At 43.0% G+C, this 17,350-nt stretch overlaps 1 protein-coding gene across 2 annotated transcripts in view; it reads left to right on the top strand.

Annotated features, from left to right (window-relative positions):
• The first annotated feature begins 5,088 nt into the window (after positions 1 to 5,088).
• usp4 (ubiquitin specific peptidase 4 (proto-oncogene)) overlaps positions 5,089 to 17,350 on the top strand; it is a 112,369-nt gene continuing 100,107 nt past the window's right edge. For both annotated transcript variants that reach the window (XM_059944558.1, XM_059944560.1), the window contains exon 1: positions 5,089 to 5,220. In XM_059944558.1, the coding sequence (XP_059800541.1) occupies positions 5,132 to 5,220 (89 nt within the window). In that variant the 5' untranslated portion in view covers positions 5,089 to 5,131. The remainder of the gene's footprint in view (positions 5,221 to 17,350) is intronic.

The raw sequence follows: 17,350 nt of genomic DNA on the forward strand, positions 1-17,350 counted from the left end.
TAATAAATTTTACTCCATTGATTATCTGAAAGTGAATGTTGAAGTTCTACTTCCCAGATGCATTGAACCCTATCATTAGGCGACAAGCGAACATTCATTAACTGTTTATAAATGATAACCATTTTATTTACCTTGGTATCAAAATTACTAAAAATTTTAAAGACCTATATAGGTATAATTTCTCCCCTTTAGGTGAATATACTCAACAGGCACTTTCTAAATGGTCACCCATGTCGATGTCATTGATAGGTCGAATAAATGCTATAAAGATGGTTATTCTACTGAAATTTTTATATATATTTCAAGCAGTTCCCTCTTTTGTTCCAAAAACATATTTGATAAAATTGATTCTCTGATTTTGTCTTATGTTTGGAATAATAAAAGCTCTAGAGTGCAAAAATCTTTTACTGCAAAAATCAAAAAAAGATGGAGGACTGGCTTTACCAAACTTTAGATTTTATTATTGGGCAATTAATATTTGTTATATTACTTTTTAGATTTATGATCTAGATGACCAAGATCGTCCTTCATGGTTACAGTTGGAGGAAAATTCAGTAATGGGGTTTTCTTTAGCTTCTTTATTAGGAGCTCCCCTTCCGTTTTCGCTCTCCAGAATAGGTAGACAAGCTCTCAACCCTATTGTTAACCATACTTTAAAAATTTGGTTTCAATTTCATAGACTTTTTGAATTAAATGATTTTCTACTTTCTAGTAATATTTATTCTAATTTCTTTTTTAAACCATCAACTTTGGATAAGGCTTTTTTAACATGGAAAATTAAGGGAATAAAAACTTCTTTAGATTTGTTTTTACAGGACTGTTTATTGTCCTTTTCACAGTTAATGGATAAATATGATATCTCTAATACACATTAGATATTTACAGGTTAGGAATTTTTTACGGGATTTTTTACCGAATTACCCCTTGGCCTGCTCTTTAAATTTGGCTTATGCTATTTTTCAGTTTAAACCTTTTCATTGATAATTGTCAATTATTCTCTCTTTCTCTGTTTCAAAAGGAATGAGGGGGTGGGAAGAAGTGGGTTAATTAGGGACAGTGACATGCCTGCAGAAAAGAAGGAAGCCACGGAGGGATGGTCTACTGAGCCAGTAAAGGTGGAACTCAGAACAGGAAAGGGGCAATAACTTTACTACCCCCCCCCCAATAGTAACAAGGATACTGAGGAGCAGATAGGAGCAGGTTCTGGAATGGTGCAATAATAACAGGGTGATTTTAACTTTCCTAGTATTGATTGGCATCTCCTTAGCACAAGGGGTTTAGATGGGGTGGAATTTGTTAGGTGTGTTCAGGAAGGTTTCCTGACATAGTATATAGATAAGCCAACTAGAGGAGATGCTGTACTTGATCTGGTATTGGGAAATGAACCTCGTCAGGTGTCAGATCTCTTGGTGGGAGAACATTTTGGTGCTAGTGACCACAATTCTATCTCCTTCACCATCGTGTTGGAGAAGGGATAAGAACGGACAATTTGGGGTAGGGGGAAATATGATGTTATTAGGCAGCAACTTGAGAGCATAAATTTGGAGCAGATGTTCTCAGGGAAATGCATGGCAGAAATGAGGCAAATGATCAGGGTACATTTGCATGGAGCTATGCATAGGTACAGTATATTCCATTGAGGCAGGGAAAGAATGGTAAAGAATCAAAGAACCATTGTGTACAAAGGATGTAGAAAATCTAGCTAAGAAGAAAGAAAAAGCTTGTGAAAGGTTCAAGAAACTAGGTACTGTAAGAGCTCTAGAGAATTACAAGGTTGCCAGGAAGGAGCTTAAGGATGGATTAGGAGAGCCAGAAGGGGCCATGAGAAGGCCTTGAGCAGGATTAAGGAAAGCCTCAAGGTATTCTACAATAATGCTAAGAGCAGGAGGATGTGAGAATAGGACCAATCAGGTGCGATAGTGGAAACATGTGCATGGAGTTGGAGGAGGTAGTTACTGAATGCTTGAGGATATAGACTTCAAGAAAGAGGATGTGCTGGAGCTTTTGAAAAATATTAAGTTAGGTAAGTTACTGGGAGCGAATGAGGTATACCCCAGGCTACTGTGGGAAGCGAGGGAGGAGATTACTGAGCCTCTTGCAATGATCTTTGTTTCATCTATAGGGATGGGAGAAGTATTGGAGCATTGGACGGTTGTAAATGTTGTTCCCTTGTTTGGAAAGGGAGTAGAGATAACCCAGGAAATTATAGACCACTAAGTCTTACTTCAGTGGTTGGTAAGTTGTTGGAAAAAAGTCCTGAGAGGTAGGATTTATGAACATTTGGAGAGACAAAATATGATTAGTAATAGTCAGCATAGCTTTGTCAAAGGCAGGTCGCGTCTTATGAGCCTGATTTAATTTTTTGAGGATTTGACTAAGCACATTGATGAAGGAAGAGCGGTAGATGTAGTGTATATGGATTTCAGCAAGGCCTTTGATAAGGTACTCCATGCAAGGCTTATTGAGAAAGTAAGGAGGCATGGGATCCAAGGGGACCTTGCTTTGTGGATCCAGAACTGGCTTGCCCACAGAAGGCAAAGAGTGGTTGTAGATGGGTCATATTCTGCATGAAGGTCGGTGATTAGTGATGTGCCTCAGGGATCTGTTCTGGGGCCCCTTCTCTTCATGATTTTTATAAGTGACCTGGATGAGGAAATGGAAGGATGGGTCAGTAAATTTGCTGATGACACAAAGGTTGGAGGTGTTGTGGATAGTGTGGAGGGCTGTCAGAGGTTACAGTGGAACATTGGTAGAATGCAAAACTGGGTTGAGAAGTGGCAAATAGAGTTCAACCCAGATAAGTATGAGGTTGTTCATTTTGGTAGGTCAAATATGATGGTAGAATGTAGTATTAATGGTAAGAGTCTTGGCAGTGTGGATGATCAGAGGGATCTCGGAGTCCAAGTACATAGGACACTCAAAGCTGCTGCGCAGGTTGTCTCTGTGTTTGAAAAGGTATACGGTGCATTGGCCTCCATCAACTGTGGGATTGAGTTTAAGAGCCGAGCAGTAATGTTGCAGATATATAGGACCCTGGTCAGACCCCATTCGGAGTACTGCAGTCAGTTCTGGTCACCTTACTACAGGAAGAATGTGGAAACTATAGAAAGGGTGCAGTGGAGATTTACAAGATGTTGCCTGAATTGAGGAGCATGCCTTATGAGATTAAGTTGAGTGAACTCTGCCTTTTCTGCTTGGAGCGGCAGAGGATGAGAGGTGACCTAATAGAGGTGTATAAGATGATGGAGACATTGATTGTGTGAATAGTCAGAGGTTTTTTTGCCTAGAGCTGAAATGGCTAAGATGAGAGGGCACAGTTTTAAGCTGCTTGGAAGTAGGTACAGAGGAGATGTCAAGGGTAAGTTTTTTACGCAGAGGGTGGTGAGTGCGTGGAATGGGCTGCTGGCGACGGTGGTGGAGGCAGATATGATAGGGACTCCTGGATAGGTACATACAGCTTAGAAAAATAAAGGGCTATAGGTATTCCTAGGTAATTACTGAAGTAACTACATGTTCAGCGCAGCATTGTGGGCCGAAATGCTTGTATTGTGCTGTAGATTTTCTGTGTTTCTAAGATCTGGGATAGTATTGAGAAATAGAATTTAGTATCAGGAACATCACATTCTCTTTATCAGTTTGCAGATGATATGAAGATTGGTGGAGGGGCAGGTCACGTTGAGGAAATAGATAGGCTGCAGAATGGGCAAGACCATGGCAAATTAAATACAATTTTGGAAAATGCGTCATTATGAACTTTAGTAGTGGAAATGTGCTTACTATTAGTGCAGACTATTTTCTAAATGGCGAGAAATTCCAAAAATCTGAGATGCAAAGTGACTTGGGAGTCTTTGTGCACCGAAAGGTTAACTTGCAGGTAGAGTCAGTGGCGAGGAAGGCAAATACAGCATTAGCATTCATTTCAAGAGGTCTAGAATATAAGAGCAGGGATGTGATATTGAGGCTTTATAAGGCACTGGTGAGGCATCACCTTGATTATTGTGAAGAGTTTGGGGCTCCTCATTTAAGAAAATATGTGCTGGCATTGGAGAGGTTTCAGAGGAAGTTCTCAAGGTTAATTCTGGGAATTAAACAGTTATCATACAAAGAACATTTGATTGCTCTGTGTCTGTACTTGCTGGAATTTAGGATTGGGGGGGCAGTATCTCACTGAAACCTTTCAAATGTTGAAAGGCTGAGACAGAGTAGATGCGCAAAGGATGTTTCCCATGGTGGGGAGTCTAGTACAAGAGTGCATAGCCTCAGGACAGAGGGACATGCATTTAAAACAGATATGCAGAGAAATGTCTTTAGCCAAAGGGTGGTGAATTTGTTACCACGGGCAGCTATGGAGGCCAGATCACTGGGTGTATTTAAGGCAGAGTTTGATAGGTTCTTGATTGAACATGGCTTTAAACGTCATGGGAGAAGGCTGGAGAATGGGGCTGAGAAGCGTAAAAAGGGATCAGCCATGGTTGAATGGCGGTGCAGACTCGATGGGCCAAATGGCTGAATTCTGCTCCGATGTCTTACTGTCAGATGGGTTGGTCATTCTGTGGGAAACCAGATGATCTTCCTCACCACAAACCTGAACCCTTTCCCCATAACAAACACGAGGAAATCTGCAGATGCTGGAAATTCAAACAACACACACAAAATGCTGGTGGAACACAGCAGGTCAGGCAGCATCGATAAGGAGAAGGGTCTCAGCCCGAAACGTCGAGAGTGCTTCTCCCTATAGATGCTGCCTGGCCTGCTGTGTTCCACCAGCATTTTGTGTGTGTCCCTTTTCCCATATTTATTTCAGACGCTGGGTGACAAAAAGCACATCAGAAGAAGCCCCACGCCTCTTCGTTACTCAGCAGCCCCGGTATTTATTAGCCCCAACCTGATTGGATGACGCATCATTGGATGTGAATGATGCACGTCTGGAGCGCGGAGCTTGCGCAAGCGAGCGTACTGCATGAACGCGCTCGCACACGCACGCACGCTCGCTCACGCACGCACGCGCGCACGCTCGCTCTCGAAGCTCGCCTGGGGGTGGGGGTGGGGTAGGCGGAAAGCTACCCCAGGGCGTCCGGCGTCGCGCATGCGCGCTTCGGGCTCGCGCACTCGCTCTTTCTGGGTGAGAGTAATGGCGGAAGGCGGTGTCCCGGATCTGGAGAGGCAGAAGAATGAAATCGGAAACTTGCTGAAGACGGTGTTGGTGAAGGGGGATTCGTGGTGAGCAGACGTGCAGTGACTTTCGAGTTGGGATGGTGGGTGGGAGAAGAGACAGAAGGAAAGGGAGTGATGGGTGGGGGTGGTCGATGAGGCCTTCTCGAGATTGCGGGTGGATTAAGGAAGCGGAGCATTGGACGGACTGAGCCGGTGGAGAATTACAGTCATCTCATGTGGCCTAGAGCTGGAGTTCAGCACTTAGCCGTGAGCCGAAATTGTAGAAATTTATGCTTACAAGTTCGGCCTATCGCAAACATTCTGGTACAAAAATTAACTATTCGGGTGATTCCCACTTTCCGATCTTCGGTTCAGATATCGATTAACTCTAAAGTTGCTTAGATGAGGATTTCTCATTGGTTGTAGACGGGTCATATTCTGCATGGAGGTCGGCCACCAGTGGTGTGCCTCGGGGATCTGTTCTGGGATCCCGACTCCTCGTGATTTTTATAAATGATCTGGATGAAGAAGTGAAGGGGTGGGTTAGTAAATTTGCTAATGACACAAAGATTGGGGATGTTGTGGATAGTATGGGGGGCTGTCAGAGGTTTCAGCGGGACATTGATAGGGTGCAAAAATGGGTTGAGAAATGGTGGATGGAGTTCAACACAGATAAGCATGAGGTGGTTCATTTTGGTAGGTCGAATATGATGACAGAATGTAGTATTAATGGTAAGACCCTTGACAGTGGAGGATCAGAGGGATCTTGGAGTCGGGGTCTACAGGACAAACAAGGCTGCTGCACTCTTGACTCTGGTTAAGAAAGCATACAGTGCATTGGTGGTTATCAATTGTGGGATTGAGTTTAGGAGCTGAGAGGTAATTTTGCAGCTATATAGGACTCTGGTTAGACCCCACGGAGTACTGTGCTCAGTTCTGGTTGTCTCACTACAGGAAAGATGTGGAAACTATAGAAAGGGTGCAGTCAAGATTTACAAGGATGTTGCCTGGATTAGGGAGCATGCCTTATGTGAATAGGTTGGATGAACTCAGCCTTTTTCCTTGGAGGATGAGAGGTGACCTGGTAGAGATGTATAAGATGATGAGAGGCATTGATCGTGTGGATAGTCAGAGGCTTTTTCCCAGGGCTGAAATGCCTAGCACGAGAGGACTCAGTTTTAAGGTGCTTAGGAGTAGGTAAAAAGGAGATATCAGGGGTAAGTTTTTTACGCAGAGAGTGGTGAGTGTGTGGAATAGACTGCCGGAGCAATGGAAGTGGATACGATAAGGTCTTTTAAGAGACTCCTGGACAGGTATACAGTTAAATAGAGGGCTATGGGTAACCCTAGGTAATTTCTCAGGTAAGGACATGCTTAGCACAGCTTTGTGGGCTGAAGGGCCTGTATTGTACTGTAGGTTTTCTATGTTTCTAACGACCTTTCAAGTGCTGAGGTCTCATTGCTTAACTCTGTTGTGAAATTTCTGCTGATCATATCATACCATGTCTTCTGGTTATGAGTCTCTTCAAAGAATGCAGTTCTTCCTTTTCATCTTTCATCAGCTCTACATTGCTGTTTTCTGTTCATGATTCTTAAAAGTAACATGGTACAGTTTTTTCTAAAAAGGGATCTCTTCTTGATCATTGAAACTATTGAAGTCTGCTCCATTTCAGTTTGCAGATTCCATCTTAGCGTCACAAGCCACCTTGAATGGCCACATTTTCAATAATGTATGAGTAACAATTTAGTGCAAGTAGCATGATGGTCTTTAGATTTATTTGTGGAGTTTGTAGTCAAACCTAGATACCTGTGTAACTTTGAATTCCAAGTTCATTCATGAATTGGCTTAAATGCAACCCCTCTCTGATCCATCTGTTTGAATGTCAGGATTTATCCCAACTATGTTTATCCCATGTCTCTTGTTCATCCCTTTATTTAGGGATGTGCAATGTTATACATTTCATTTTTTTTAATGGACTGGAAAAATCAAGTTAAAGAATTTGATTGCTGCAGAATTTATAAAAATGTAACTGGTTTGTAGATTCTGTTAAATTAGTTTCTATCAGTTTAGTTGGTTTGATTGAGAAAAAATCTTTAGTACTTTAAAATTCCAAATTCATTCAATTAGTTTGTGTGCAACCTCTAGCTGACCCAGCTATTCTGTTATCAGGATTTAATCCATTCAATTTATCAGTGTTTGCTGTTGTAAGACTTTTGTTTTCATGCTGCATGAAAGGTAGAAGATATTAAGTATATATCTGTCCTAGAGCAGTTGTTCTTGAGAAGGAAATGAGCTACATCTCTCTTTGCTCATTAAGGTGAGGACACCACATGGGAGCAGAATGTTTTCCCATTTTATTGGCACTCCCAAGGCACAGTTAGAAGCAGATCAAATTGTTGTGCCAAAATGTGCACTTCAGCTCAAAAAAACACTTCTCACCTTAATAATCATTGATAACTAACTCCTCATGTCAAATGTAGGCATGTTCATTTTATGTAAAAGTGAAACTGAAAAGTGTCAAATATTTATCGTGTGAATAAGAGGTGCATTTGTTGCATAAATCTACCTAAACTTGACTGTATATCCAAGAATTATAACATAATTACATGTATGATGCAGTATATATTGTATATTTTTTCTTTTTACTACCAAGCTATTTACTGGTAGATGTCCATTGGTCACTTTTGGTCGAGGCTTCAAATTACAAGATAGAAACTGGAACATAAATTCTTGGTTTGGCTGTTGAATATGTTTATCAGGTTCACATTTAAGGTGAATATATCACAGTAAAGCACATTAATTAATTTATTCAAATGAATTGATCTTCAGGAAGTAACTTACATGAACTTAAGGAAGTTCAGTGGCCCTTCATGACCATATGTCCATCTTGGCTTCTGGTTTCTGGTGTACTGGTAATCTTGGCTATTAAGCACAATCTTCCGTACTAAACTTGTGTTGTGTTGTCTTGCCGCGCTGTGTGCCACAATGTAATGACGCGTCTCTGTGACAACAGATGGAAATTGAAGAATCTCAGTAAATAATCGCAATAACAATCTTGTGGATTATGTTTCTCATTCTTGGTACTACTGCTTTGGTTCTGGAAGCCAAAGCATGTGAAGGAAAGTAGACAGAAAAAAAAAGGAAGTACTCTATAGGGCAGGATGCATTTGTGGAGAAATCCTGGGTTAATCTTTTAAGTTGATGTTCTTTAACAGGTAATTTACAAGTTGAGTCGGTGATAAGGAAGGCAAATGCAATGTTGGCATTTATTTTGATAGGACTAGAATATGAAACAACGAAGGTCTAATGCTGAAGCTTTGTAAGACATTGGTCGGACTATAGAGAGTATTGTAAGCAGTTTTGAGGCTCTTGCCTAAGAAAGGATGTTCAGACATTGGAAAAGGTCCAGAAGAGGTTTATGAGAATGATCCCAGGAATGAAAATGTTAACTTTTGAGGAGCTTTTGATGGCTCTGGGCCTATACTCGCTGGATTTTAGAAGAATGGGGGGGGGGAGGTGGATATTATTGAAACCTATCTAATATTGAAAGGCCAAAGATACAGTGGACATGGAGAAGATGTTCCTATAGTGGGTGAGTCTAGGACCAGAGGGCACACCCTCAGAATAGAAGGATTGTAGCGGTGTGCTACACGCAGCGCTGAAATAACGACACAGAGTCGGTAAACTGCAGTTAAAGAAGATTTTATTTGAACTTCGTGGCTTTGCTTTAAAGCCTCCCTGATCTTGCCCTCCCCGGGCACGGATGCTATAGGAGGCATGTATTCACAGTCCTGCACAAGCTTTTCCCTTTGTTAGTGAAGCAGACCTGGCGCCCTTTTGGGACTGGCCTTTATGCCGGCATGCTGGCTATTCGTGAGCCGGTTCGAGTGCGCTAGGAAGTGGGTCGCCACAGGATGTCCCTTTTGAACAGAGATGAGATGGAGTTTCTTTAACCAGAGGGTGATGAATCTGTGGAATTCATTGTCAAAGCAGGCTGTGGAGGCCAAGTCAAAGTGGAGTTTGATATGTTCTTGATTAATCAGGGTGTCAAAGGTTACTGGGAGAATGGTGTTGAGAAGGATTAATAGATCAGTCATCCTGAAATGGCAGAGCAGACTTGATGTCATGTGGTAGGCTGAAACCTGGTAGAAATATCTTATACTAACTTGGGAGTAATCACATTAATTTTTTGTTGATGTGCTGTTGCTTGCAGGGAGAGTGGATGGGAAAAAGGAAACTATGGGCTGTTGGCTTAACATCTGTCATAGGGAAATGTTAAAACTTTTTATTGAGAATCTTATATCAAGGCACTTGGATAATTTCAACATAATTGGGCAGGCTCAACGTAGTTTTAAGAAAGAGAAATTATGCTTGACTATTTGGAGATACAGGAGACTGCAGATGCGATAAAATCTGTTGGGAGGAATGCAACGAATTGAGCAGCATCTGGGAGGAAAGGAGTTGTCAACTTTGAGTGAAAGCCTTACATGGGACTGAGAGTCGAGGGGTGAGATGGCGAGTATAAAGGCCAGGAGGGGAATGGTGAGACAGGAGTCTGAGGTGATTGGTGGGCTGGGGGCAGGTGTAAGCCAAAAGCCAGGCTATCTCAGGTAGGGGTGGGGTGGATTTGGTGAAGAGGAGTTCTTTGATTAAGTAACATTATGCCCTGCATAAAAGGGAATCAGTGATTACTGAATACTGGCAGTCCCCGAGTTACAAACGTTGACTTATGGACAACTAGTACTTACGAACGGCCTGCCATAAATCCTATTACATTGAAAATCCGAGTTACTGTAAATACAGTACAATGGTTCGTAGTAACGAACGCACTCACTACGTTGTGACGCTCATGAAAACATTGTGCGGCTTCAGCAGTTCGTCACCTCATGGAAAGCTGTCCTGCCACTTTAAGTTGGATCACGTTGCTGTTGACGCTGCTGAATGTGTGACTTTGTATTTGGCTTAAATTTTTCTCGTAATTACCCTTGTAACCATGTCTTCAAAGCGTAAATCCGATGCAAGTGTTGGTAATGCATCAAAAGAAAGGAAAACGATCACGATTGGAAAAAAAGTGGAAATAATAAAGCAATCGGAAAGAGGTGAGATGCCATCGGTCATTGAAAAAGTGTTAGGCTACAGTCAGTCAACTATTGGAACAATGTTAAAGGATAAAGTGAGGATAATGGAGCATTGTGAAAGGCCCTACCCTGATGAAAGCTACAATTATTATTAAGCAACGCAGTGGTTTGATTATTGAAATGGAAAGGCTCGAAGTCTTTTCCATGATTTAAAAGCTGCACATACAGCAAGTGAAGGTGCTTGTGATGAAGAATTTGTTGCGAGTAGGGGTTGGTTCAATCGTTTCAAAATTAGGGCAAATTTACATAATATTAAAGTGTAAGGTGAAGCAGCGAGTGCCGATGCAAGTTCTGAGAGTGATTTTCCTGAAATGTTTTTTAAAATTATTGAGGAGGGAGGTTATTTGCCAGACCAAATATTTAATGTAGACGAGACTGGCTTATTTTGGAAAAAAAAGCCTGAAAGGACCTACATTTCGAAAGAGGAAAAAAGTGCACCAGGGCATAAGGCATCGCAGGATAGGCTAACGTTATTGCTTGCTGGTAACGCATCCGGGGATTTCAACCTCAAGCCTTTGCTTGTGTATCGCTCCCTAAATCCGAGGGCACTTCGCCATATCATTAAGGCATCTTTCTGTTATTTGGAAGGCAAATTCAAAGGCTTGGGTTGCAATTGCCGTCTTTATATTGGTTCTTGAACCATTTTGTTCCTGATGTTGAACGTTATTGCTTAGCCAAGAAAATTCCTTTCAATATTCTCCTTGTGCTTGACAACACACCTGGACGTCCAAGCACTTTAGATGACCTTCACCCCAATGTAAAAGTCATATTTTTACCCCCCAACACCACATCACTACTTCAGCCCATGGATCAGGGAGTCATAGCCTCCTTGAAGGCCTATTATTTACGGCGGACCTTCTCACAAGCAGTCAGGGCTACCCAAGATGTGATGAGTTTAAGGGAATTCTGGAGGGATTATACCATCTATGATGCCATCAAAAATATTGCTGATTCTTGGAATGAAATGAAGCAGTCAAATGTGAAAAGAGCGTGGTTTAAATTGTGCCCCCAGTTTGCGCATGCTTCTCAGGGATTTACAGCTGATGACATCGCCGAAGCCAGGCAAGCTGTGGTTGATGTTGGTAATGAACTGCAGTGAGACATCAGTGAAAATGATGTTGTAGAGTTGCTCAACTCCCATGCTGAAGAACTGACCAGTGAAGACCTTATGGAACTAGAGCAGCAGATGAGAGTGTTTGAGAAAAAAGAAGACTGTGACCTAGGAACACCGGAACCGAAAAAGTCTGCGACAAAAAAGTTAACTGAAGCCTTTCGCCTCATTGAAACAAGGATGGCAAAGTTAGAGGAGCAAGTTCCTAATGCAGAGAGGTTCGCCAAAGTTTACTGTGCAGTTACAGAGAACCTTAGCTGCTACAAGGCCATTTATGACGACAAAAAGAAAAGCTCTGTACACGCCTTCCTTGATGCCTACTTCAAGAAATTGACTCCAATAGTACAACTGCCCTCTCCAGCAGCAGGATTAAAACCCGACTCTCCAGTACCTGGTCCATCATAATGTTACCTCACGAATGCCCCTTCCGGTATGACATTGATGCAGCTGTGTGTAGTTACTTTTATTATTGCGGTATTATTATGTACAGTACTGTATTACTATGTTTAAGGTGTTTTAGTGTACGTATTTGGGTCAACACCGACCCCGCTTGTCCCATTTAACCTGTCGTAGTATGGTGGATTTTAGGACCCGGGGCCGCTCAGGTTGCATCACTCGTGGTGTACAGTACAGTATGTACTGTTCTGTATCTGTTCCATTGACGGGAGACGATCACAGTTGAAAATACTGTAAGGTGGAAATAATGAAGCGATTGGAAAGAGGTGAGACGTATTCGGTCATTGGAAAAGTGTTAGGCTGCAGTCGGTCACCGATCGGAACAGTTTTAAAGGATAAAGTGAGAATAATGGAGTATGTGAAAGGCCCTGCCCCGATGAAAGCTACAATTATTACTAAGCAACATAGTGGTTATGTGTTTTATATGTATAGAAAGGTAAAATATGTACTATATACCAAGACAAACGTTTGACTAACTGACGCTAAATAATACCGGATGTACCTATTCTGACTTACGACAAATCCGACTTAAAGATGGACTCAGGAACGGAACTCGTACGTAACCCGGGGACTGCCTGTACTCGGATTCCTAAAAGGCAGTTGAAGAGATGGCACTGGAAAATAAATGCGTATGGTGTTTGCATGTGTGTTGTCTTATTGGCAATGTAATGTGTAGTGTGCGGAGTCGATTGGTGCTTGTGCCTTTTTGTTTTTACTGTTTGAGTAACCTGAATTAAAGTAGTGAAGGTGTGGCTGCTAAATTTGTCTATGATACAAAGAAAGGCATCAAAGGGTGTGGGGTGAAAGCAGGGGAGTGAGGATGACTGGAAGAATTGGATCACCTGTGATTGATGGGCCAAATGGCCTACTTCTGCTCCTATATATTATGGCCTTGTATAGATGGGTTGTGTGTGGGCAAACATTTAGCAAATGGGATATTGTGTGGGAAAGTGTAGAATTGTTCATTTTGGCGGGGAAAACTAAATCTTTACTGTAACTAAGTTGTGAGATGTGCAGAGCTCTGAAATGCAGTGGGATCTGGATGATCTAATGCACAGTTTGCTAAAGCTACTGTGTAATTACAAGAAGTAATGAAGAAAGTGAACACTGTTGATACGTATTGTTACTGTAATTGAACTTAAAAAAACTAATGCTGAGGGAACTCAGCAGATCAGGCAGCATTTATGGAGAGGAATAAAGAGTTTATTTGAATTTATTCATAAGCTCTAATGAACATTCTTATCAATGTTTATTCATAAGGAATAAACTTTTCGGGCTGAGACTGGAAAAGAAGGCGGCTGTAAAGCTCCCGCTTCTTTCTAGACAACAGGCACAGCCATGTCCCCTCCTGGTGAAAGACAGTAAAAATACATGATAGCTTATGGACATACAATCAATGTATATGAAGTACATGAGTACCTACATAAGGTCACTGACTGAAATTGATTAAGTAGTTTTGGTTGGGTGGTTGTGGGTTATTTGGTGGAGGTGTTGATCACCCTTACTGCTTGGAGAAAGCAACTGTTTTTGAGACTGATGGTCCTGGCCTGGATACTACATAGCCTACTCCCTGATGGGAATGGGACAAACAGTCCATGAGCAGGGTGTATAGGATCGTTCATGATGTTACTGATCAAATTCCCTTTGCCTATTTCCCCCACATCATTGATCTATCTTCTGTTGTGCTAATTAAATGTGATGTACATACAGGTTTCCCCTGCTATCTGAAGGTAGAATGTTCCTCTGAAATGGTTTGTCAGCCGGAATGTCGTAAAGTGAATAAGCAATTACCATTTATTAATATGGGGAAAATTTGAGAGCGTTCCCAGACCCAAAAAAAACTACAAAATCATTCCAAATTACACATAAAACCTAAAATAGCAGTTAACATACAGTAAAAGCAGGAATGATATGATTACACAGACTATAAAGTAGAAATACTTTTCTGCAATCATTGCATCACTGTCTCGAGTAGCAAAAATCTCAGTACGTAGCGGAAGCACTCTCTTCAGTAACCTTTAAGTTATGAAGCTGCCAAATCATACCAAATAACACATAAAAATACACAGCCTATATAAAGTGGAAATAATGTATGTGCAGTGTAGTTTCCGGAATTGGGAAGACTGTGAGCACACTGATGATAGTGTGTTAGGCTGAGTCGATGGAGGTTGGGGTGCTCGGCAATTTTTTCCAATAAATTGCAGTTTTGTCACAGTTAAACACTTATACAAATAACCACCTTCTGTAATTCTTTTCTTCAGTTCTGCTGGGAACTTTTTGGCAGCTTCAGTACCAGCCGAAGCACACTCTCCAGTAAACGTTAAAGTATGAAGCTGCCAAAAAGTTCCCAGCAGACTAAAAGAGACCATTTTGCTACAAGCAGAACCAATAGTAACATCAGCAGCTTTCAAGATTCTTTCCTTCTGTGTGTAAATAGTGTGAATGGTGGACACAGGCAAGTTCAATGTGTGGACAATGTCCTTCATTGACCACGATTGAAATGCACAATTAATTACATCCAGTTTTACGCTAAGCGTAACGCCCTTAAGAGCTCTCTTAGGCTTTCCCAATACCTTAGGGCACATCTTGCTAACGGGTGCACAAAATAAATCGAGATAAAGCACAGATGCTCACAGACATGTGTTTAAGCTGATGCGGCTTGATGCTGAATGCAGTTCCGGGGGAGGAGCTTGCGGGGCGTGCACTGCCTTTTTTCATAAAAGCGAGGTGTCGTAAAGCGAACGTTCAGAAAATGTGGGCCGCTTGTATCTAAGCACAGTATTTGGAAACCTGTGGGGGGGAAAAGGCCAGAAAATACTAGAAAGATGCAGCTGATCAGAGGGGTCCAAGGAAGGAGAAGCAAAGGTAAAAATTTAATGTCAATAGTCATCGAGAATGGAGATTCACCATCTTGTTTCAAGCTCTGATCTTATATAATCCCTTTTTAATTGACCTTTTCTCTTAAGGCTTTTGAATGAATCATCATCATGCAACTTAGAGTGCACTCCCCATTTTTCTTTCTCTATTCTTTTTGCCAATAATACCAAGATTATTTGTAGTTAAAGGTGGTGAAGAAAATGATTACAGCAGAACTGTGGACCTTTTGTATCTTTTATTTTGTACACATGCATTCACATGTTACAAGGTTTCCCTTGGGTTGCCTAATACATTAAGACTTGTCACTTCTGTGCAATATTGTTACCAGCTTTAATTGCAAATGTACTGCATTGATACTTCTTAGAATATGCTTGAACTGTCTGAAGCAACACAGTTCAAGGTAAATTTATTATCAAAGTATATTAGGAAAGGCAGTTTCCCAGAGCAAATAGTTTTCACCACATTGCGTCCAGATGTAATCGTCTGGTAGAGAGAAGCAGTGAACTCACAGTCCCCTGGGAAGACAACATGGATGAAGCCCATGAGCGCTAGTTAAGCAAGTATGCAGAATTAAGATCAGAGTGCAGAGACAGAAGGTGGAAGGTCTCATGCTATCCATTCGAAGTAGGGTGCTGTGGTTTTATTGCGTTCACTTTCCAGAAGCGGCTGCATGACCTTGGCTTCACTAGAAGAGAGATCAAGTCAACCAGCAGGGCTGTAGCTGAGGCAGCAGAGGCAGGATCATCATGGGTGTGGACTAAGTACGTCCAGAGGGGCAGATAGTCGGACAGTGTATCTGTCTTTTGTAAACTCTTCAGTAGCTGCATAGATACCTGAAGAGTAGACTATCTGTTGGATGGAAGGGACCAACAACTCTGATAGAGGCAGATGCCAAGTTGTTAAGCTCATCAGTGGGAGGTGGTGCTGGCCCACCACCTCGAGGGAGTCTTGATCATACGCGGGCCGAAACTCCTGAAGACAGGTGGCAGATCAACTGATGAACCCACTGATGATAGCACAGGACAGTTAACATCTTAGTCCACACGTATTTTCAATTCGGTTAATTCTAGTATATGTCACCATATACAGCTCTGAGATTCGTTTTCTTCCAGGCATTCACAGTAGATAGAAGAAACAGGATAGAATCAATGAAAGACCATACCCAATAGAGGAGACAAGAATCATTGTGTTGTAGCGGTGTGCTAAACACAGCGCTGAAATAACAACACGTAGTCGATGAGCTGCAGTTGCAAAAGAGATTTATTCGAACTTTGCGGCCTCGCTTTAAAGCCTTCCTGATCCTGCCCTCCCAGGGCGGGAATGCGTATTCACAGTCCCGTGCTGCGCGCGGGCTTTTCCCCTTGCTGGTGAAGCAGACTTGGCGCCCTTTTTGGGACTGGCCTCAATGCCGGCGCACGCCGATTTGTGTGCCGGTTCGAGTGCACTGGGAAGTGGGTCGCCACATAACACCCCCCCCCCCCCAGAACCGGCGATACACCCCCCAATGTCCACAGTCTGGGCAGGACTCTGTTTGGGAGGTCTGCCTCTGCGCCGCAGTGCCGGAATCACGACTGGCTGCGCCACGTCCACATGGGCCGGTTTGAGTCGGTCCACCGTGAAAACCTCTTCTCCCCCCCCAATGTCCAGTAAGTATGTGGACCCGTTGTTTCTGATCTCCGTAAACGACCCCTCGTAGGGCTGCTGTAGCGGTGCCCGATGTCCGCCCCGTCGTACAAACACAAACTTACAGTTTAGCAGGTCTTTGGGTACGCAGGTCGGGTTCTGCCCATGCTGCGAAGTGGGTATGGGGGCCAGGTTACCGAGCCTCTCGTGTAGTCTGCCCAGGACTGCTGCGGGTTCTTTCTCTTGCCCCCTTGGGGCTGGTATGAACTCCCCCGGGACAACCAGGGGTGCACCGTACACTAACTCGGCTGACGAGGTGTGCAGATCACCTTTGGGCGCCGTGCGGATTCCGAGCAGGACCCAGGGAAGCTTGTCCACCCAGTTAAGTCCTCTCAGGCGGGCCATGAGAGCCGACTTCAAGTGACAGTGGAAACGCTCCACCAGTCCTTTGGACTGTGGGTGGTGTTGTGAATGTACCACAGCTCTGAGGGGCCGAAGGGGCGGGAGCAGCCCCCTCCTTCCGGAGAATCGTAAGAGCACTATTAATTCGGTCTCGGACCCAGGCAAATGAGAGACAATGTAACGGTTCTGGCCAGGGCTCTTAGAGACACCTGTGCTGAGGGCATGACCCTGCTACGTGACAGCTACCACGGATATGGACCCCCTCGGGCAATGTGGGGGTGGGGATTGCATCACCCTACTTTGATGGACACTACAACTCTGCACGTCAAGATAAAAGGGGACTGCAGAAGGCGGTACCCCAGAGAGAGACGCACCAGAAGGAATCGATCGCTCAACGCTCCCGTGATATCTGGAAGCCAGTCAAAAGCCACGTGCGCTCCGTAACTTCTCTGCCTGGGGAGCGGGTGGCTGATAATACCGAGAAGGACTTCGAACTAATAACAGGGAAACAACGCTCCCCTGATTCAATGGTGTTGCTTCATCAAAGACCCGGTCAAGTTTTGTTGTTTCTCCTCACTCTGTCTGAAAC

This window comes from Hypanus sabinus, chromosome 19 (assembly GCF_030144855.1).
Source record: "Hypanus sabinus isolate sHypSab1 chromosome 19, sHypSab1.hap1, whole genome shotgun sequence".
Taxonomy (NCBI): Eukaryota; Metazoa; Chordata; class Chondrichthyes; order Myliobatiformes; family Dasyatidae; genus Hypanus; species Hypanus sabinus.